Source organism: Oncorhynchus kisutch, linkage group LG18 (genome assembly GCF_002021735.2).
Source record: "Oncorhynchus kisutch isolate 150728-3 linkage group LG18, Okis_V2, whole genome shotgun sequence".
Lineage (NCBI taxonomy): Eukaryota > Metazoa > Chordata > Actinopteri > Salmoniformes > Salmonidae > Oncorhynchus > Oncorhynchus kisutch.
This window is the reverse complement of record NC_034191.2, coordinates 46,292,154-46,316,025: the sequence shown is the minus strand read 5'-3', so window position 1 is coordinate 46,316,025 and position 23,872 is coordinate 46,292,154. Positions and strand designations below refer to the sequence as shown.

At 40.6% G+C, this 23,872-nt stretch overlaps 1 protein-coding gene across 3 annotated transcripts in view; it reads left to right on the top strand.

Annotated features, from left to right (window-relative positions):
* Positions 1-254: 254 nt before the first annotated feature.
* Positions 255-23,872, top strand: part of LOC109908842 (NADPH--cytochrome P450 reductase) — a 61,955-nt gene continuing 38,337 nt past the window's right edge. Inside the window, exons 1-13 of one of the 3 annotated variants that reach the window (XM_031796164.1) lie at positions 255-509; positions 740-858; positions 977-1,096; positions 1,251-1,310; positions 1,519-1,614; positions 2,478-2,567; positions 3,111-3,176; positions 7,198-7,259; positions 7,368-7,460; positions 7,571-7,635; positions 11,677-11,745; positions 12,046-12,154; positions 21,722-21,911. In XM_031796164.1, coding sequence (XP_031652024.1) covers positions 441-509; positions 740-858; positions 977-1,096; positions 1,251-1,310; positions 1,519-1,614; positions 2,478-2,567; positions 3,111-3,176; positions 7,198-7,259; positions 7,368-7,460; positions 7,571-7,635; positions 11,677-11,745; positions 12,046-12,154; positions 21,722-21,911 — 1,208 coding nt within the window. In that variant the 5' untranslated portion in view covers positions 255-440. Of the gene's footprint in view, positions 510-739; positions 859-976; positions 1,097-1,250; positions 1,311-1,518; positions 1,615-2,477; positions 2,568-3,110; positions 3,177-7,197; positions 7,260-7,367; positions 7,461-7,570; positions 7,636-11,676; positions 11,746-12,045; positions 12,155-13,194; positions 13,324-14,214; positions 14,285-21,721; positions 21,912-23,872 lie in introns of those variants that run through there. The other 2 variants (XM_020507567.2, XM_031796165.1) reach the window with 2 other exon arrangements.

The following is a 23,872-nucleotide window of genomic DNA, read 5'->3' as shown; positions in this document are numbered from 1 at the left end:
GTGCGTCCTTATTTTAGATAATACTACAGTCAACACTGCACTAGGACTGTTGTCCAAAACTGGTGTTAGTTGCAGAAGTAATAAATGAAGAATACGAGTTGGATTGGGAGAACGTGATGAAAGATGTGTTAAACAGATAATTGCAAGAGAGAACAATGTCCATGTCAATCAAGCATATTTGTAACAAAGTCAAAGTTCACTGCCTGCCATAAACAGCCCGTGTACACGTAATACACACTCCCTGAAAACGTTTCACATTACATTGTCAGGAACATAGTTTGTTCATATAGACTTGAGCTGCTCTCTGGTAGATTTAACAACAAGACCCTATTGACATTGCCTGTGATTTTGAGCAGAAGGCCTCTCTACCAGCCAGAGGACACAATTCCAGGAGGACACTAAGATTTCAGCAATTGGGAAACTCACAAAAGTTAGAAAATATGCCTCCAAGTTTGACAGCTGCACTGCAAGAGTGGGAAAGTCTAGAGAAAGAGTATCATCAGATTCAGGTGAGATGTCAGATCCTATTCTAATACAAATCAAATCAAATGTTATTTGTCACATGCGCCGAATACAACGGGTGTAGACTACCTTGCAACGCTTACTTAGTTACATAGTGTTACATACAGTAATCACAGTGGTTCATCAAGGAAGAATCATTAGAATAGATGTAATAGGCTATACATTATTGTCAGTATCTTCTATACTGATATGATGATATTTAAAATTTCGTTACTAGGAGAGCCACCGGCTATACTTGCAGAAACTAGAGGAAGTTTCCAAGCTGCAGAGTAATTGCTCTTCGTCTATCGCCCGCCAGCGGAGTAGACTTAAGGACATGTCTCAGTTAATGAAGAAGTAAGTTAATGCACATGCATACACGCTCTCACATACACACCTTTGCTCTCCTTCTCTAAATGGTTTCATGCACCCTAACACTGTTTTTCAAGGCCCTCTATCCATCCTTTATAAACAGATGCAATAAGGAGAGACTGACAGAGGAGGATGTAAAAACCTTGGATGAAATCAAGGAGCACATCAAAGCAAGACCCAACACTTTCTTTGAAATGGAGGCTTTCCTTCCAAAGAAAAATGGGTACGAGTGTCACTACATTAAAAACATTATTTCACAGGTCTCAGGGGAGGGACATGTGAAAGAGTTGTTGGCTGTTTTCCTATTCTGAGGATTTATACATTTCAATGGCCAGTTAAATAAAACAATTCTCATTCACATCTCACAAACTATACAGGTTGTATCTCAATCTTGTTCTGGGCAATGTAAGCGTGACTCTTCTGAGCAAACAGTCAAAGTAAGTAGCTTCCACTTCAATGAATTTGCTAACTCTTAGAAATTTGAACATACTGTACTTCTTATCTAGTGAACCATAAACCCATTTGTCATTCTATTCCAAATGTCCCCATCAGATAGAGCTGATAATGAACAAATCATAAATAATCTTTCAACAGATGGCAACAGTGTGACTTTGCATGATTAGAAAAATGTTTCTTCCTCCTCAGATTTGCCTACAAAGATGAATATGAGAAATTCAAGCTGTACCTCACAGTTATACTGCTCCTATTCGCCTTCATGTGTTATTGCTTTGTGAGCTACAGGTAAGCTTGAATAGCTATGAACACAAACAGGTAAACAGCAAAGACCGTGACGCAACCGCGGTGCACACAAACACACACAGAAAAAATTATTACCCACAAAACACAGGTGGGAAAAGGCTACCTAAGTATAGTTCTCAATCAGAGACAACGACAGAAAGCTATCCCTGATTGAGAACCATACCCGGCCAAAAACAAAGAAATACAAAAACATAGAAAAAAGAACATAGAATACCCACCCTAGTCACACCCTGGCCTAACCAAAATAGAGAATAAAAAGCCTCTCTATGGCCAGGGCGTGACACACTTGATGGTTTTGTTGCAAAACGCTATATACTGTATCTGCCTCACACTGAAAAATAACTAGTGATGCTAGGTTTTACACAGTCAAATGTGACAAAGAACATTTTTTTTTATAAAGAACAAATACAAATGATACATTTGTGACATCAATATATATTTTTTAAATGTAAAAAAAAAAAGATCAATACTTACATTTGACATTTTAGTCATTTAGCAGATGCTCTTATCCAAAATGAGCAACTTAAAATTAGTGCATTTATCTTAAGATAGCTAGGTGAGACAACCACATATCACAGTCAAATATACAAGATACAAACATTCCATTTCACCTTAACAATGGCTATATAGCGATTTGCAACGAAACCCATTTTAATACACATCTAAAATCTATTCATAAAAAAATCTGAGAACAGTAATACTTTGCACACACATGAAGGTACCCATAAGCAAACATATGTCATTCAACCCTGTCTAGTGTCTGAATCTCTCTCTCTGTGTGAGCGTGCGTGTGTGCGTGTGTTTGTGTGCGCGCATGTTTGTTTGTGTGTCTGTACCCTGTCTAGATTTGTTGACGCAATCCTCAATTTCTTGCTGGTGTGGTACTACTGCACCCTCACCGTACGGGAGAGCATCCTCATCAGCAACGGGTCCAGGTAGGCCCGTCAGTCTTCAGACCTAATCCCTGGCTAGAGATGATACATTCTTACACTGCTCAACAATAAATTACTTTGGCAAAATAGTAACTACTGCCTCCCGAGTGGCCCAGTGGTCACTACAGACCCGGGTTCGAGACCCATGAGGCGGCACACAATTGGCCCAGCGTCGTCTGGGTTATGGGAGGGTTTGGCCGGCCGGGATGTCCTTGTCCCATAACGCTCTAGGGACTCCTGTTGCGGGCCAGGAGCATGCACGCTGTCATGGATGCCAGTTGTACGGTGTTTCCTCTGACACATTGGTGCGGCCGGCTTCCGGGTTAAGTGTGCAGTGTGTCAAGAAGCAGTGTGGCTTCACCTCTCCTGAGTCAGTATGGGAGTTGCAGCGATGGGATAAGACTGTAACTACCAATTGGGGAGAAGTTAAAAATATATATATATATAAAATAGTAACTACTACAGTATGATGCATTTATATAAGTACTCCCTCTTCATATTTGCCTATTCTGATTTTTTTCTTGTTGTATTTGGTTAATGTTTCAGGATCAAAGGCTGGTGGGTTTTCCACCATTACGTCTCAGCCTTTCTGTCCGGAGTCATGCTGACATGGTGAGCAAACTCAGGAAGCGCTTGTTGCCAATAGTTGATCACACACCAACCACACTGTAGGTTTTTTCATAGGCAGTTTCCATTTCAAGCAATGGTATGATAGATGGCAAACAATAGAATCCAGTTTGCATTTTCTATTCCTTGTCAATATTTTAAGTTCATTTACTGCAGTGGGCTAAATCAGGGTCACACTTAGTGTTTCTTGGTAGTCTTAAACAAATCGACTTTGAAACAAATGTATACACCTCACACACATGGCTATGGGTTTAAAAAAAGAATTGAGATTGAAATATAACAAAACTGTTTGACATAGAAACACCAAATTGATTTAAATAATGTTTATTCCACCCATGAGGCCACTAGAGGACGATCTAGTCATTTGACTGCAGGAAAGGGGTACGCACTTTTCACAACACCCAAAAGTCACTTATCATACACAAGAAAATCAGCAGGAAATTAAGCAATAAAATCACATATTACATAAGTAAGTACAGTACCAGTCAAAAGTTTGGACACACCTACTCATTCAAGAGTTTTTCTTTATTTTGACTATTTTCTACATTGTAGAATAATAGTGAACGCATCAAAACTATGAAATAACACATATGTAATCATGTAGTAACCAAAAAAGTGCAGGGCTGGGGAGTAACAGATTACAAAAAAGTGTTAAACAAATCAAAATATATTTTAGATTTTAGATACTTTAGATACTTCAAAAGTAGCATTCTCTCAACCAGCTTCACATGGAATGTTTTTCCAAAAGTCTTGAAGGAGTTCCCACATATGCTGCTTTTCCTTCAATCTGCGGTCCAACTCATTCCAAACCATCTCTATTGGGTTGAGGTCAGGTGATTGTGGAGGCCAGGTCATCTGATGCAGCACTCAATCACTATCCTTCTTGGTCAAATAGCCCTTAAACACCCCATTGTCCTGTGGAAAAACAAATAATCGTCCCACTAAGTGCAAACCAGATGGGACGGCTTATCGCTGCAGAATGCTGTGGTAGCCATGCTGGTTAAGTGTGCCTTGAATTCTATATAAATCACTGACAGTGTCACCAGCAAAGCACCCCCACACCATCACACCTCCTCCTCCATGCTTCAGGGTGGGAACCACACATGCAGAGATCATCCATTCACCTACTCTGTATCTCACAAAGACATGGCGGTTAGAACCAAAAATATCAAATTTGGACTCATCAGACCAAAGGACAGATTTCCACCGGCCTAATGTCCATTGCTCGTGTTTCTTGGCCCAAACAAGTTTCTTCTTATTGGTGCCCTTTAGTAGTGGTTTATTTGCAGTAATTTGACCATGAAGGCCTGATTCACACAGTCTCCTCTGAATAGTTGATGTTGAGATGTTTCTGTTACTTGAACTCTGAACTGCAATCTGAGGTGCAGTTAACTCTAATGAACTTTTCCTCTTCAGCAGAGGTAAGTCTAGGTCTTCCTTTCCTGTGGCGGGCCTCATAAGAGCCAGTTTCATCATAGCGCTTGATGGTTTTTGCGACTGCACTTGAAAAAAATGGACTGACCTTCATGTCTTAAAGTAATGATGGACTGTTTTTTCTCTTTGCTTATTTGAGCTGTTCTTGCCATAATATGGACTTGGTCTTTTACCAAATAGGGTTATATTCTGTATACCACCACTACCTTGCCACAAATGAACTTTTAACAAGGCACACCTGTTAAATGAAATGCATTCCAGGTGACTACCTCAGGAAGCTGGTTGATAGAATGCCAAGAGTGTGCAAAGCTGTCATCAAGGCAAAGGGTGGCTACTTTGAAGAATCTCAATTGTAAAATATATTTTAATTTGTTTAACACTTTTTTGGCTACTACATGATTGCATACAGTGGGGCAAAAAAGTATTTAGTCAGCCACCAGTTGTGCAAGTTCTCCCACTTAAAAAGATGAGAGAGGCCTGTAATTTCCATCATAGGTACACTTCAACTATGACAGACAAAATGAGAAAAAAAATCCAGAAAATCACATTGTAGGATTTTTTATGAATTTATTTGCAAAATATGGTGGAAAATAAGTATTTGGTCAATAACAAAAGTTTCTCAATACTTTGTTATATACCCTTTGTTGGCAATGACAGAGGTCAAACGTTTTCTGTAAGTCTTCACAAGGTTTTCACACACTGTTGCTGGTATTTTGGCCCATTCCTCCATGCAGATCTCCTCTAGAGCAGTGATGTTTTGGGGCTGTTGCTGGGCAACACAGACTTTCAACTCCCTCCAAAGATTTTCTATGGGGTTGAGATCTGGAGACTGGCTAGGCCACTCCAGGACCTTGAAATGCTTCTTATGAAGCCACTCCTTCGTTGCCCGGGCGGTGTGTCATGCTGAAAGACCCAGCCACGTTTCATCTTCAATGCCCTTGCTGATGGAAGGAGGTTTTCACTCAAAATCTCACGATACATGGCCCCATTCATTCTTTCCTTTACACGGATCAGTCGTCCTGGTCCCTTTGCAGAAAAAGCGCCCCAAAGCATGATGTTTCCACCCCCATGCTTCACAGTAGGTATGGTGTTCTTTGGATGCAACTCAGCATTCTTTGTCCTCCAAACACGACGAGTTGAGTTTTTACCAAAAAGTTATATTTTGGTTTCATCTGACCATATGACATTCTCCCAATCTTCTTCTGGATCATCCAAATGCTCTCTAGCAAACTTCAGATGGGCCTGGACATGTACTGGCTTAAGCAGGGGGACACGTCTGGCACTGCAGGATTTGAGTCCCTGGCGGCGTAGTGTGTTACTGATGGTAGGTTTTGTTACTTTGGTCCCAGCTCTCTGCAGGTCATTCACTAGGTCCCCCCGTGTGGTTCTGGGATTTTTGCTCACCGCCCTTGTGATCATTTTGACCCCACGGGGTGAGATCTTGCGTGGAGCCCCAGATCGAGAGAGATTATCAGTGGTCTTGTATGTCTTCCATTTCCTAATAATTGCTCCCACAGTTGATTTCTTCAAACCAAGCTGCTTAGCTATGGCAGATTCAGTCTTCCCAGCTTGGTGCAGGTCTACAATTTTGTTTCTGGTGTCCTTTGACAGCTCTTTGGTCTTGGCCATAGTGGACTTTGGAGTGTGACTGTTTGAGGTTGTGGACAGGTGTCTTTTATACTGATAACAAGTTCAAACAGGTGCCATTAATACAGGTAACGAGGACAGAGGAGCCTCTTAAAGAAGAAGTTACAGGTCTGTGAGAGCCAGACATCTTGCTTGTTTGTAGGTGACCAAATACTTATTTTCCACCATAATTTGCTAATAAATTCATAAAAAATCCTACAATGTGATTTTCAGGATTTCAAAAAATTATTTTGTCTGTCATAGTTGAAGTGTACCTATGATGAAAATTATAGGCCTCTCTCATCTTCTTAAGTGGGAGAACTTGCACAATTGGTGGCTGACTAAATACTTTTTTCCCCCACTGTATGTGTTATTTCATAGTTGTGATGTCTTCACTATTATTCTACAATGTAGAAAATTGTAAAAATGAAGAAAAACCCTTGAATGAATAGTTGTGTCCAAACTTTTGACTGGTACTGTATAAAAAAGTGCACTAAACACAAGTACAGACTGACCAGGGAAGTGAACTAGACAGAAGATAAAAGCTAAGACAACAGAGAATCTGAGTAAGCCTGTGTGAAGGTGTGGATAGGTGTATGGATTGTGGGGTCCTGACGTGGCGAGGGAGTTCCAGAGTTGGGGAACTACAGTTCTAAAAGCCTGGTCTCCCATGGAGAGGAGCGTGGTGTGAAGGATGGTGAGGAGGCCAGCGTCCGAGGAGTGTAGTGAACAGGTGGGAGTGTAGGGATGCAGGAGGACAGTAAAGGTATGTGGGCGCCAGTCCATTGAGTGCTTTGTAGGTGAGCATTAGCAATATAAAGATGATCCTGTATTAAACTGTTAGGAGGTGAAGTTCAACAGTATACAGTATATAATATATAATAATATAATATAATAATATAATAATATATACTGTATTTAAAAGTCATTGTCTGATGTCTCTTAGGCCTGATGGATACCTGTACCAGAATTTCAGGAACCAATTCCTCGCCTACTCTTTGTATCAAAGTAAGCTTTCGTACTTAAAAAACAAGGAATACATTAGTGTTACAACAATTGTCTAGTTAAAAAAAAATGTCAACCACTTCTTTGTGTGTGTGTGTGTGTGCATCACAGGCATCGTTCACTGTATGCAGTACTACTATCAGAGCGGCTGTCTGTACAGACTAAGAACCCTGGGAGAAAGACACAACATGGACCTGACTGTGGGTGAGACACAATGTAATAATTACAATGACCCTCCATGTTATAGCTACATAGTTACAGATACATTTGAGATACATTTGTTTACGTCTACGCTGTGTCCATCTATCTTTTAGAAGGATTTCAGTCCTGGATGTGGCAAGGGCTGACATTTCTTCTGCCCTTCCTGTTTTTTGGTCATGTGAGTATGCGATCTGGCTGTGTGATTCCTCTCAGCTCAGCATTTGTTGATCTGGAGTTAGTTTGCTTTGTCACGTATGTAATGCTGAGTCACACTGAGGCTACTTTGTTGTTGCATAGGGATTGCATAATATATCACACATACAGTGCCTACAAAATGTAATCACACCCCTTGACTTGTCTCAACATTTTGTTGTTTCACAAAGTGGGATTAAAATGGATTTCATTGTCATTTTTGGTAAATCTACACACAAAAATGTGAACATTTATAAAAATGTAAAATAAAACACATCTTGATTATATAAATCAAATGTTATTGGTCACGTACACATATTTTGCAGATGTTATCGCAGGTGCAGCAAAATTGTATATCTAGCTCCAACAGTGCAGTAATACCTAACAATACAATATGCACAAATCCCCAAAATAAAAAAGGAATAATTATGAGGATGAGGATGAGCAATGTTAGAGTCCAGAATATAAATATATACAGTTGAAGTCGGAAGTTTACATACACCTTAGCCAAATACATTGTTTTTCACAATTCCTGACATTTAAACCTAGTAAAGATCACCACTTCATTTTAAGAATGTGAAATGTCAGAATAATAGTTGAGAGTGATTTATTTAAGCTTTTATTTCTTTCATCACATTCCCAGTGGATCAGAAGTTTACATACATTCAATTAGTGTTTGGTAGCATTGCCTTTAAATTGTTTAACTTGGGTGAAACGTGTCGGGTAGCCTTCCACAAGCTTCCCGCAATAAGTTGGGTGAATTTTGGCCAATTCCTCCTGACAGAGCTGGTGTAACTGAGTCAGGTTTGTAGGCCTCCTTGCTCGCACACGCTTTTACAGTTCTGCCCACAAATTGTCTATAGGATTGAGGTCGGGGCTTTGTGATGGCACTCCAATACCTTGACTTGGTTGTCTTTCAGCTATTTTGCCACAACTTTGGAAGTATGCTTGGGGTCATTGTACATTTGGAAGACCCATTTGTGACCAAGCTTTAACTTCCTGACTGATGTCTTGAGATGTTGCTTCAATATATCCAAGTAATTTTCTGCCTCATGATGCCATCTATTTTGTGAAGTGCACCAGTCCCTCCTGCAGCAAAGCTCCCCCATAACATGATGCTGTCACCCCCATGCTTCATGGTTGGGATGGTGTTCTTCGGCTTGCAAGCCTCCCCCTTTTTCCTACAAACATAACGATGGTCATTAACAGTTCTATTTTTGTTTCATAAGACCAGAGGACATTTCTCCAAAAAGTTCAATCTTTGTCCCCATGTGCAGTTGCAAACCGTAGTCTGGCTTTTTATGGCGGTTTTGGAGCAGTGGCTTATTCCTTGCTGAGTGGCCTTTCAGCTTATGTCAATATTGGACTTGTTGTACTGTGGATAATGATACTTTTGTACCTGTTTCCTCCAGCATCTTCACAAGGTCCTTTGCTGTTGTTCTGGGATTGATTTGTACTTTCCCACCAAAGTGCGTTCATCTCTAGGAGACAGAACACGTCTCCTTCCTGAGCGGTATGACGGCTGCGTGGTCCCATGGTGTTTATACTTGTGTACTATTGTTTGTACAGGTGAACATGGTACCTTCAGGCGTTGTGAGTTGTGGAGGTCTACAATATTTTTTCTGATGTCAAGCATAGAGGCACTGAGTTTGAAGGTAGGCCTTGAAATACATCCACAGGTACACCTCCAATTGACTCAAATGATGTTAATTAGCCAATCAGAAGCTTCTTAAAGCCATGACATAATATTCTGGAATTTTCCAAGCTGTTTAAAGGAACAGTCAACTAAGTGTATGTAAACTTCTGACCCCCTGGAATTGTGATACAGTGAGTTATAAGTGAAATAATCTGTATGTAAACAATTGTTGGAAAATGTACTGGTGTTATGCACAAAGTAGATGTCCTAACCGACTTGCCAAAACTATAGTTTGTTGACAAGAAATTTGTGGAGTGGTTGAAAAACGAGTTTTAATGACTAAGTGTATGTAAACTTACGACTTCAATTGTATGCGTATGTTGTGTATGTATAGACATTATATGCAATATATGAATAGAAAAGATGTGTACAGCAGTAGTTATATAGGATGAGCCTTGACTAGAATATAGTATATGTCATGTTCTGACCCTAGTTCTTGTGTTATTTGTTTTTTTAGTTGGTCAGGACGTGAGTTGGGTGGGCATTCTATGTTTTGTGTTTTTAGGTTGGTTTTCTGTGTTCGGCTAGTATGGTTCTCAATCAGAGGCAGGTGTCGTTAGTTGTCTCTGATTGAGAATCATACTTAGGTAGCCTGGGTTTCACTGTTGTTTTGTGGGTGATTGTTTCCATGTCTGTGTTTGTTCGCCACACGGTACTGTTTCGGTTTTGTTCACGTTTATTGTTTTGTATTCATTGAGTGTTCAGTTTGTTTTTAAATAAACAACCATGGACACTTACCACGCCGCAGCTTGGTCCGATCCTTGCTACACCTCCTTCAGATGAAGAGGAGGAAAACCTTTACAGTATATACAGTGGGGCAAAAAAGTATTTAGTCAGCCACCAATTGTGCAAGTTCTCCCACTTAAAAAGATGAGAGAGGCCTGTCATTTTCATCATAGGTATACTTCAACCATGACAGACAAAATGAGAAGAAAAAAAATCCAGAAAATCACATTGTGGGATTTTTAATGAATTTATTTGCAAATTAGTGACTGGGTGTATTGATTCACCATCCCAAGCCTAATTAATAACTTCACAATGCTCAAAGGGCTTCTGTCACGCCCTGGTCGAAGTATTTTGTGTTTATCTTCATGTATTGGGTCAGGCCAGGGTGTGGCATGGGTTTTTGTATGTGGTGTGTATATATTGGGATTGTAGCTAGTGGGGTGATCTAGCAAAGTCTATGGCTGTCTGGAGTGATTCTCAATCAGAGGCAGGTGTTTATCGTTGTCTCTGATTGGGAACCATATTTAGGCAGCCATATTCTTTGAGTTTTGTCGTGGGTGATTGTCCTTAGTGTCCTTGTTCCTATCTTTGTTAGTTTTCACAAGTATAGGCTGTTTCGGTTTTCGTTTCGCTCATTACGTTCTTTGTTTTGTAGTGTTTGTGTTAATTCGTGGTTACGTTGTTCATTAAACATGGATCGCAATCTACACGCTGCATTTTGGTCCGACTCTCCTTCACACCTAGAAAACCGTTACAGCTTCTTTTTTTAATATATTTTTTTACACATCTACCAATTGGTGCCCTTCTTTGCAAGGCATTGAAAAACCTCCCTGGTCTTTGTGGCGGAATCTGTGCTTGAAATTCACTGCTCGAATTAGATATTTGTATGTGTGTGGTACAGAGATGGGGTAGTTATTCATTAATAGTGGTTTTCATGATTTTCTTTAACGCAGAATAAGTCCATGCAACTTATTCTGTGATTTGTTAAGCACAGTTTAACGCCTGAACTTATTTAGGCTTGCCATAAGAAAGAAAACCGTTACAGCTTCTTTTTTTAATATATTTATTGACTCAAGACATTTCAGTTGAATTTACTCATGATTTAAAAAATTTCTTCAAACAAAATTCCACTTTGACATTATGGGGTATTGTGTGTAGGCCAGTGACACAAAGTCTCAATTTAATCCATTTTAAATTCAGGCTGCAACACAACATTTGGAAAAAGTCAAGGGGTGTGAATACTTTCTGAAGGCACTGTAAATCTTCAGAGATATTGTAGAATTATGCTTTATCATGTTTTAGAGGCTCCTGAACCAGACCTGGGTTTCAAACTTGAAATAATTATTTCAAATACTTTATCTGTGCCTGTTAACTTGCCTGGCTTAATAAACCAATAGAAAAGTCCTAAAACTGCTAACCCTGCCCATCGGGAACTCCAGGCAGGCTCAAGCATGTGATCAAACTATTTTTATCAAGTATTTTTCAAATATTTGAACCCAGGTCTGCCCTGAACATTTTGTTGACCTAGCACTTGGTATTGTGTGTGTCTGCGTGCATACGTGTGTATTACTTAATGTGTGTGTAACGTGATGTTTTGTGTTGCAGTTTTGGCAACTCTACAACGGACTCTCTCTGTTCAGGATGGCTCGGCTCCCAGACTGTCAAGAGTGGCAGGTCAGTGTGCCCCCAGACAGCTTTCCTGATAGACATATTCTTTGCTCCATTCACCCCCTAAAGTGATTCAGTTGATAATGATAAAGAGGGCCTCATGTCTTAGCAATGTTAATGTGTGAACAGGGCATAGGGCTTGTACATAAAATGTTGATTTATTTATTAAATGTATTACGCCCTTTAGATTATAGTCTCCCATCCATAAAAGCAGACAACAAGCCATCCAGTTTTCTATTATATAATTATAAAAAAGCTGTCTTCCCCATCTTATGCCAGTATTCACAATTTCTGGTGTCATTCTAGGTCTCAATGTGTGGAATCTCTTTCCTCATTCTGTTCATGGGCAACTTCCTCACCACTGTTGCAGTAGTCCGCACCAAGCTCAAGAGCAAGGACCAGGCAAAACCCAAGGGTCAGTGAGATGAAGAGGATACACAGAAACTGCATCCGCTGGTTCATCCTATGGGAGCTTCTCTGGAACTTTTCTATAATCATGGCTCATTTACTAGTGACAGAGGATCATGGGCAGTATTCAATGATCCCCAACTTTGGTTGCTTTGGGGTTGCTACTGTATAGATTTGTGATTTGGATAAATATAAAGATAGTTTCTGCTCAATATAATAATGGCACAGCAGTTTATGGTGTGACTTAGACATTTCAGAATAAATTCTACTAAATTAAAAGGACAGCAGAATAGTCAGTGTGATTGTGCAATAACATGGCCTCTTATTGCTAAAATAATAAATGATATACTGTGGACCGATCTCATACCCCATCTTCAGGTGTGTGTGTGTGTGTGAGAGAGATACCACAAGGCTTGACAGATTTATTGATTCCATGGATATCATCCCATAAGGTACAGGTCTGTGCTACACTGCTATCTGTTCTTGGTACTATCAACAATCAAAATAGACTTTATTTAACTAGGCAAGACAGTTAAGAACAATTTCATATTTACAATGACTGCCTACCCGGGGAACAGTGGGTTAACTTCCTTGTTCAGGGGCAGTATAACCCAGTTTAGGGATTCGATCTTGCAACCTTTCAGTTACTAGTCCAATGCTCTAACCACTAGGCTACCCGCCTTAATCTTTCATTATGCGAGGATACCTTCAATATGACTGAAGGTAACTTGTTTCAGGGATGTGCAGACAGTTTGTACTATTGGGTGGATTACATAACCTTGACTCCTAGCCCACTGCACTGTGATCTGTGTTGTACTATTCCAGTTATATGTGCACGTCATTAGGTAATGTCTTTATGGACTAGTCCATTTCTTAAAATGTGTATTCTTCAAAGTGAGATACTCAGAAAATATCGTGAATAAGCAAATAAGTATAGTTAATTTAATTGTTAGACAAAAAATAATGGTTGATCCTATGGTGTCTTCTTGTACACGTGATCTGACCTTTTCAACCGATAGCATGTCGTGACTTGTATATAATTTGTTTCACTCTTGAGTAGTAAGTACTACACCCCTTGAGAAAACTGTTTTGGTTTCGTCCTACTGAGTGACGGCACGGTAAAGTTTCCCCATTGTGTTGTACACTGTGGTTTTGCATGACGGTGAAGACGAGAAGGTAAGTAGCTCGCTAAAAGTCAGTTATGTTTCATATAGTAAAGTGCCGTTTCCTTGACAGCATTGAATATTATTGTCCTGAGAATGGATTGTAATTCATGTTAAGTTTATTTCAAATTTAGATAGCCAAGTAGCTCGAGAAAGCCAGTTTAGCTAACTAACCAACTGTCAAGCAAGTAACGTTACTACTGTATAACGTTAACGTTAGAACTAACAGTTTTCAGCAAGTATAGTTAACCGTAGCTATCTAGCTAATGGATAAATAATTATATATATTTTGCTATTTAGTTTATAAGTTTACAAAACACTGTTTTTAGTGTTTTAGTTAACAGCTTTGCCACTTGTCACTTTGTAGAGTCAGCTAGTAGCAGCTAACGTTAGTAGTTTGGTATTTGATTGCTATTGTCGTAGTCAAGCAACATTCCAATTTATATAGGTCGTTATCAATTAAAGGTCACAATAAAGTGCAGAGCGTTACATTTGCCGCCTCCAGGGGCAACTGGGCAAGGAGACCGCTAAAACAATTGACAACTGCGTGCCGTTCAAAGGATTGATAAATGTTAACGATTTTGCTGTAAGCATCAATTCTTGAAGAGCATAGTCAGAACTACAAATGTCCGATTATTCCATGCAAAACAATTTCGCATAGCTCTAGCGTCAGTTATACAGCAAGTAACTGGATGCTTTTCATGATTAGTAAACGTCAATTGATAATGTAATTTCAGATACGAGAGTAGCCTGACGGTAGCTCTCTATTGGCCACCATTAACTGGATATTTGAGTGATATAAAATACAAGTGAACTATACCTGACAAGGATGAGTGGTTTAGGTCCATTTCCAATTATTTGTGCACTCTGCATGCCAAGCAGCAGAAGGGACCATTTGCTGATGTACTATTAGCTGATCATGTTTACTTTTAAAGCTACCGGTAGAAACGTTGTACAGTCGCCTAAACATAGTGGTAAGTAGACGTTTTATGTATATTTTTCTCCAACCTAGCAGAGTTACCGAATATTATCCCCTTTTCAACATGGTTTAAGTGTTTAATCACGATTGCGGATGACAGACATGATAGCTAGGCTACTTTGATGGACCACGTCAAATCGGCTAGCTAGCTAATAACACATCACGTCAATATGCCTAGTTGGCTAACTTTCAGGGGTTAAGCTAGATGGCTATATCCAAATATTGTTTGATTTGCTTGCCATCTCTAGTGGTGATAACAGAAGTTTAACTGACCACTTTACCAGGACAAGGACTTGCTTATGTCAAGCTCTTTCCAAAAGCCTTATGATGAAGCAAGCTAAATGACACATGTTGTTTGCTTAGTTATTAGCTACATGGCAAATGGATAGGCTACTCTAATTTATCTGAAGTTACATGATACATTTGCGTTTACTCATCATGAACAGCAGGCAGTAAACGTTACTTGCTGTATAACTCTGATATGGCTACATTTGGAATAATCGGAAATGTGTAGTTCCGACTATGCTCTTCCGGAGGTCATGGTATTAAAAACAAATAGTTATAAACATGTATTTAATAATCCCCCTGAGAACAGCGTTTAAATTGGTTGTCAATGGTTTTAGATGAGCTGGGAGGCTCCTTGGCCCCCAGTAGCCAAATCGAACGCTCTGCACCATATTGTGACGTATTGTTGATGACGACCTATAGCTAGCTAAACATTTTCAAGCTTTGTTTGATCTCTGGGCATTGCTTGACTGAATGTAGCCCTTGATCATGACTCATTGGGTGAAGGCGTCTTTTGTGTGGGGGAGTTTTGTTAAGGGCACGACGCTCTCTGAACATTAACACACTACTTGTGGTATGGTTTTGGAAGCATAAGGACCTTATCTTTCATACCATCATGAAATAATAATAATGGGGGAAAAAAGGTAAAATTGTTACACCTTTTTATATGTTTAGTGTTCCCACATGTCCATATCTCCATGTTACTCTGCGTGTTTACGGAAGACAGACAGAATACAGTGCTAATTAGCTGTCTAGCATGCTCGGAACGAAAATTTGTGTGTAACAGAAGAAGGCCGCCAGAAACGTGTTGTCATTGAAAAATACTGAAAGCTGTAACTGTGATTAAAGCCGTTAACCGGCTTTAATCACAGTTACAGCTTTCAGTATATACAGTATACAGTGTATATTTTGATTTGTGAAATCATTTTGATGTCATATGAAAGTGAAGGGCTTCATGTTACTAGAACTGTATTGGAATTTTAATCAATGAATCAAATGTATTTATATAGCCCTCATTACATCAGCTGATGTCACAAAGTGCTGTACAGAAACCCAGCCTAAAACCCCAAACAGCAAGCAGCACAGTGGCTAGGAACAACTCCCTAGAAAGGCCAGCACCTAGGAAGAAACCTAGAGAGGAACCAGGCAGGCTATGAGGGGTGGCCAGTCCTCTCACAGAATTGCATATCTGTTTCTTGTTATTAGTGTAATACATTGTTTATATGTTAGGTATATTGTTTGATGGCTGTTTTTATTAGTCTATTTTGTCAGAAGTTAATAAATTAGCGATATGATGTCATGAACCACGAGAGATAAGGAAAGAGGCATGAGATGAACTCTTGTGACCTGTTGCACTCTGGCAGACATGGATGTGAATTGCTAAACATGAATCGGCATAAGCTGTCAACAACAATAACCTACCTCGTACAACTTAGCATTTAGTCTTCATGTTTCATAAATTAGAAATCTCTACAGGCCATTATCCAGAGCCATGTTTAAACTTTATACACTTTATAGAAACCAGCAACAGTTTAAGTCAGAGGTTTACATACGCTTAGTTTGGAGTCATTAAAACTTGTTTTGCAAACACTCCATAAATTTATTTTTAAATACTATAGTTTTGGCAAGTCGGTTAGGATATCTACTTTGTCCATGAAACAAGTCATTTTTCCAGCTTTTGTTTACAGACAGATTATTTCACTGATAATTCACTGTATCACAATTCCAGTGGGTCAGAAGTTTACATACACTAAGTTGACTGTGCCTTTAAATAGCTTGGGAAAGTCCAGAAAATTATGCTATTATGGCTTTAGAAGCGTCTGATAGGCTAATTAACATAATTTGAGTCAATTGGAGGTGTACCTGTGGATGTATTTCAAGGCCTACCTTCAAACTCAGTGCCTCTTTGCTTGACATCATGGGAAAATCAAAAGAAATCAGCCAAGACCTCAGAAAACAAATTGTAGACCTCCACAAGTCTGGTTCATCCTTGGGAGCAATTTCCAAATGCCTGAAGGTACCACGTTCATCTGTACAAACAATAGTATGCAAGTATAAACACCATGGGACCACGCAGCTGTCATACCGCTCAGGAAGGAGACACGTTCTGTGTCCTAGAGATTAATATACTTTGGTGCGAAAAGTACAAATCAATCCCAGAACAACAGCAAAGGACCTTGTGAAGATGCTGGAGGAAACAGGTACAAAAGTATCTATATCCACAGTAAAACAAGTCCAATATCGACATAAGCTGAAAGTCCTCTCTGCAAGGAAGAAGCCACTGCTCCAAAATCGGCATTAACAAATCCACACTACGGTTTGCAACTGCACATGGGGACAAAGATCGTACTTTTTGGAGAAATGTCCTCTGGTCTGATGAAACAAAAATAGAACTGTTTGGCCATAATGACCATAGTTACGTTTGGAGGAAAAAGGGGGAGGCTTGCAAGCCGAAGAACACCATCCCAAACGTGAAGCAAGCGATGCAGGTGGCAGCATCAATGTTGTGGGGTGGTTTGCTGCAGGAGGGACTGGTGCACTTCACAAAATAGATGGCATCATGAGAACGGAAAGTCATGTGTATATATTGAAGCAACATCTCAAGACATCAGTCAGGAAGTTAAAGCTTGGTCTCAAATGGGTCTTCCGAATGGACAATGACCCCAAGTATTCTTCCAAAGTTGTGGCAAAATGGCTTAAGGACAACAAAGTCAGGGTATTGGAGTGGCCATCACAAAGCCCTGACCTCAATCCCATAGAACATTTGTGGGCAGAACTGAAAGTGTGTGCGAGCAAGGAGGCCTACAAACCTGACTCAGTTACACCAGCTCTGTCAGGAGGAATGGGCCAAAATTCACCCAATTTATTGTGGGAAGCTTGTGGAAGACTCCCGAAAAGTTTACCCAAGTTCAACCATTTAAAGGCAATACTACCAAATACTAATTGAGTGTATGTAAACTTCTGGGAATGTGATGAAATAAATAAATGCTGAAATAAATCATTCTATTATTCTGACATTTCACATTCTTAAAATAAAGTGGTGATCCTAACTGACCTAAAACAGGGAATATTTACTAGGATTAAATGTCAGGAATTGTGAAAAACGGTAAATGTATCAATTGTAAATGTATATGGCTAAGGTGCATGTAAACTTACGACTTCAACTGTATAAATCAGCAGAATTGTTGTACAGTGGCAAGAGAAAATATGATAACTCTTTGGAATTACCTGGATTATATTGGTCATCAAATTTGATCTGATCTTCATCTAGGTCAAAACAATAGACAAACATAGTGTGCTTAAACTAATAACGCACAAATAATTGTATTCAATATAGACAAGAGAAATACATACCTTTTCCAACCTAAACTGAATGATTCAATTATGTGAACCCCTAGGCTAATGACTAACCTGGAGTCCAATCAATGAGATGAGATTGGAGATGTTGGTTAGAGCTGCCTTGCCCTATAAAAAAACTATTTTTTTCTTGCTATTCACAAGATGCATTGCCTGATGTGAACCATTCCTCAAACAAAAGAGATCTCAGAAAACCAAAGATTAAGAATTGTGGACTTGCATAAAGCTGGAAAGGGTTCAAAAAGTATCTTTAAGAGCCTTGATGTTCATCAGTCCACGTTAAGACAAATTGTCTATAAATGGAGAAAGTTCAGCACTGTTGGTATTCTTCCTAGGAGTGGCCGTCCTGCAAAGATGACTGCAAGAGCACAGAGCAGAATGCCCAATGAGGTTAAGAATCCTAGAGTGTCAGCTAACGACTTACAGAAATCTCTGGAACGTGCTAACATCTCTGACGAGTCTAAACAAGAATAGTGTTCATGGGAGGACACCACAAAAGAAGCCACTGCTGTCCAAAAAAAACCATTGCTGCATGAGCTGGATGTTCCACAGTGCATCTGGCAAAATATTCTGTGGACAGTTGAGCTGTTTGGAAGGAACAAACAATGATGTGTGGAGAAAAAAAAGGCACAGCATGCCAATGCCAACATCAACCTCACCCCAACTGTAAAGTATGGTGGAGGGAGCAGCATGGTTTGGGACTGATTTTCTGCCTCAGGGCCTGGACAGCTTGTTTATCATTGACGGGAAATTAATTCCCGATTTTTTTTTTTTAAATTTATTTTAAATTTAGACATTTTGCAGGAGAATGTAAGGCTCTGTCCGCCAATTGAGGCTCTACAGAAGTTGGGTGACGCAACAGGACAACGACCCAAAACACAGAAGTAAATCAACAACAGAATGGCTTCAATAGAAGGAAAATACACCTGGAGTGGCCCAGTCAGTCCTGACCTCAACCCGATTTGAGATGCTGTGGCATGACCTCGAGAGCAGTTCACACCAGACATCTCAAGAATATTGCTGAACTGGAACAGTTTTGTAAAGAGGAATGGTCCAAAATTCCTCCTGACAGAAAATGTTTGGTTGAGTTTGTTGCTTCCAAAGGATGGTCAACCAGTTATTAAATCCAAGGTTCACATACTTTTTCCATCCTGCACTGTGAATGTTTACACGGTGTGGTCAGTAAAGACATGAAAACATGTAATTGTTTATTAGTTTAAGCAGACTGCGTTTGTCTATTATTGTGACCTAGATGAAGATCAGATCAAATTTTCCAAAGGGTTCACATAGTTTTCTTGCCACTGTATGTCTCCTAACAGCCAGAATGTGCCACTTGGCCAGTGCACCATGGCTGACAAAGCACACTTTCTAAATGCTTGTTCAGCAGTTTATTTTCCCTTTTGTCAATGCTCCGGTGGTTAGTCATTACAAATCATTATTGCCTTCCTCCTTATGAAATGGCACAAGTTGAGATGGTGGTTGCTGTGTGTCAGCTTGGGGTAATAAAAAAATATATACGCACAATACCCCATAATGACAGGTACATAAAAAATAAAAAGTTTTAACAAATATTTTGCCAACTTGATTGGAGTCCACCTGTGGTAAATTGAATTGATTGGACATGATTTGGAAAGGCACACACCTGTCTATATAAGGTCCCACAGTTGACAGTGCATGTCAGAACAAAAACCAAGCCATGAGGTCGAAGGAATTGTCTGTAGCGCTCCCGAGACGACAGGATTGTGTCGGCACATATCTTGGGGACCTTCAATGCTGCTGACATTTTTGGTACCCTTCCCCAGAACACAGTAGCCTCCATGATTCTTAAATGGAAGAAGTTTAGAACCACTAAGACGCTGGCTGGCTGCCTGGCCAAACTGAGCAATTGGGGGAGAAGGGCCATAATCAGGGAGGTGAACAAGAACCCGATGGTGACAGAGCTCCAGAGTACCACTGTCCAGATGGGAGAACCTTCCAGAAAGACCACCTCTGCAGCACTCCACCAATCAGGCATTTATGGTAGAGTGGGCAGACACAAGCCACTCCTCAGTAAAAGGGACATGACAGCCCGCTTGGAGTTTGTCAAAAGGCACCTAAAGAGACTCAGACCATGAGAAACAAGATTATCTGGTCTGATGAAACCAAGATTGAATGCCAAGTGTCACGTCTGGAGGAAACCTGCCACCATCCCTACGGTGAAGTATTGCAGTGGCAGCATCATGCTCTGGGGGTGTTTTTATAGCGTCAGGGACTGGGATCAAGGGGAAGATGAATGGAGCGAAGTACAGTGAGCTCATTGATGAAAACCTACTCCAGAGTGCTCACTACCTCAGACTGGGGCGAAGGTTCACCTTCTACACAGCCAAGACAATGCAGGAGTGGCTTCGGGATAAGTCTCTGAATGTCTGATCGAACATCTCTGGAGAGACCTGAAAAATGCTGTGCAGCGATGCTCCCATCAAACCTGACAGCTTGAGATGATCTGCAGAGAAGAATGGGAGAAACTCCCCAAATACAGGTGTGCCAAGCTTGTAGTGTCGTACTCGAGGATGTAATCGCTGTCTAAAATGCTTGAACAAAGTACTGAGTAAAGGGTCTGAATACTTATGTAAATGTTATGTTTCAGTTTAATACGTTTGCAAAAAAAATGCTGCAATCCCGTTTTTGTTTTGTCATTATGGGGTATTCTGTGTAGATTGATGGGGAAAAATACAATTTAATACATTTTAGAATAAGGCTGTAACTAACGTATCAATGTGGAATAAGTGATCTGATAGTTTTTCTGATTGGATTAACGCACCACCACTAATGAGCTGTGGAGTTTCCCAAAGTAATGTTTTCTTCAACTCAAACAGCAAGCAAAGTCTGTTTTTAGGTCCGTTGAGAATGACAATAGTTCCTCAATGTATTTTAATCTTTCCAGCTCTCTCCCTTTTGATAACTACTCAGCGTGAAAGGGGAAAAATGTCATGCTGTGATCCAGTGGAAATGTAAAAAAAAAAAAAAACCTGCCTGATTACTTCTTATCCCTTGTACAAATAGCCTACAGCTGTGTCAGAGGGCCCAGAATATTTTATACAATGTTGCAAGTTGAGCTTCCAGCAGGACCCAAATTAATAGTTGATACAATGTTTTAAGTTCATGGCTACCCATGGCCTGCCTGCAAATGTCATTTATAGGGTATTTATTTTCATCAGGATATTTTCCACCTGCAGGCTGCAATGTTTTTCTTTGTTGGATTTAATAGGCTATTTGTACATTGCTGGCAATATAAGTTAATTTCAGGTTTCTCATTTTCATTTGGATATAATTTTAATTAACCATATGATAATGATTTTGCGATATGAAGACGTTTATTCTAAGTTAAATTACACTGTTCCATGAAAACCATAACTGGCATGATCAGTAGAAATGGTAAGATAAATTGGCATTCCGCAAGTCTGCCGATTCCTTGTGTAGCCGGTAACTTCGGCAGAGTAATGGCAGAATCTGCGAAAGCCCGTAGGAGCGGGAGGAGAGTAGTTGGGTCAAATTAAATGTTTTCTTCTGGGTATCTTGATCTCTGCTCTTCAGTCATTTGTGTCTTATTTCATCAAACAGTGCGCTTAAAGTTGTAGTTGACCTAATTAAAACACGTAGGGTGTGTCCTAATATTTTGAAAAATACACATTCTTTAGACCAATCGATTGGTCGAAAGAACAGACTACTTTCGGTCAACAGATCTTTTTTTGTCGGGGACAGCCCTACTCGTGATTTTTTTAACCTCTGCCCTGTCTGGTTGCCCTGGCAGCCCTGTGTGTGACAATGGCGGACGTGGAAGCAGAGAGCAGCACCCAGCCGGAGGCCATGGAGGAGGAGAATCCTCTCTTCAGTAACCTGGACCTCTTCCTCTTCACCCTCATCGCCGGCCTCATCATCTACTGGTTCATGTCCCGCAAGAAGGCAGAGCCCATCCCTGAGTTCAAGAAGCTCAACCAACCGTGAGTACTGCTCGTTGTGTGCTTAATGCACACCAGGCGCTTGCTGTACATCTCTCAACAAATAAGTCACAAGGGCCTAACCACAGAGTACTAGAATTGACATGAACCATATGATGGTCCAAAGATCAGCCATGTTGCTCAGGGAGTTAGTCAACCATGGTTTGCCAGTGCTGTGATAAACATTGTTTTACACAATATCTTATCTGCATTGTGTTAGCTAGCTAGCTAGCTAGCCAGCCAGAACAATTCTTCTAAAATTGTATATGCCAATATTCCGTTCAAGCAATGCAGTCAAACCCCAGCCATACACTGACTCAAATCAGTTGATGATAAGACTTGATAAGACGATGAAATCACATTTTATTGGTCACATACACATATTTAGCAGATATTGCGGGTGTAGCGAAATGCTTGTGTACACATCTCCAACAGTGCAGTAACACAGACAAACACATGTAAAATTGCGCCTAAGCATAAGGCAGACGTTTTACCAACCGATTGTTTTTTTTTTTCTTTTTTCGTTTATCTGCATTGTTTAACTTTGAGTCTGTAATACCAACATGTTTCAAGCAGACCACCATAGTCCCTGTGCCCAAGAACACTAAGGTAACCTGCCTAAATGACTACTGACTTGTAGCCATAAAATGCTTTGAAAGGCTGGTCGTAGTTCACATCAACACCATTATCCCAGAAACCCTAGAATCCCTAGACCCACTCCAATTTGCATACCGCACCAACAGATCCACAGATGATGCAGTCTCTATTGCACTCCACACTGCCCTATCACTCCACACTGCCCTATCAAATCAAAGTTTATTTGTCACGTGCGCCGAATACTTACAGGCTCTAACGAGTGGTATAAAAAAAAAAATGAAAAAGACGTGTGTGCAATGCAAATAGTCAGAGTCTTATTGCTTGGGGGTAAAAACTGTTGTGAAGCCTTTTTGTCCTAGACTTGGCACTCCGGTACCGCTTGCCATGCGGTAGTAGAGAGAACAATCTATGGCTGGGGTCTTTGACCATTTTTAGTGCCTTCCTCTGACACCACCTGGTGTAGAGGTCCTGGATGGCAGGCAGCTTTGCCCCAGTGACGTACCGGGCCGTACGCACTACCCTCTGAAGTGCCTTGCGGTCGGAGGTCGAGCAATTGCCGTACCAGGCTGTGATGCAACCGGTCAAGATGCTCTCGATGTTGCAGCTGTAGAACCTTTTGAGGATCTCAGGACCCATGCCAAATCTTTTTAGTTTCCTGAGGGGGAATAAGCTTTGTCGTGCCCTCTTCACGACTGTCTTGGTGTTTTTGGGCCATTCTAGTTTGTTGTTGATGTGGACACCAAGGAATTTGACGCTCTCAACCTGTTCCACTACAGCCCCGTCGACGAGAATAGGGACGTGCTCGGTGCTCCTTTTCCTGTAGTCCACAATCATCTTCTTTAGTCTTGGTTAAGTTGAGGGATAGGTTGTTATTCTGGCACCACCCGACCAGGTCTCTGACCTCTTCCCTATAGGCTGTCTCGTCGTTGACGGTGATCAGGCCTACCACTGTTGTGTCATTAGCTAACTTTATGATGGTGTTGGAGTTGTGCCTGGCCATGCAGTCGTGGGTGAACAGGGAGTATAGGAGAGGACTGAGCACGCACCCCTGGGGAGCTTCAGTGTTGCTACCTACCCTCGCCACCTGGGGGTGGCCTGTCAGGAAGTCCAGGATTCAGTTGCAGAGGGAGGTGTTTAGTCCCAGGATCCTTAGCTTGGTGATGAGCTTTGAGGGTACTATGGTGTGGAACGCTGAGCTGTAGTCAATGAACAGCATTCTCAAATAATGTTCCTTTTGTCCAGGTGGGAAAGGGCAGTGTGGAGTGCAATAGAGATTGCATCATCTGTGGATCTGTTTGGGCGGTATGCAAATTGGAGTGGGTCTAGGATTTCTGGGATAATGGTGTTGTGAGCCATTACCAGCCTTT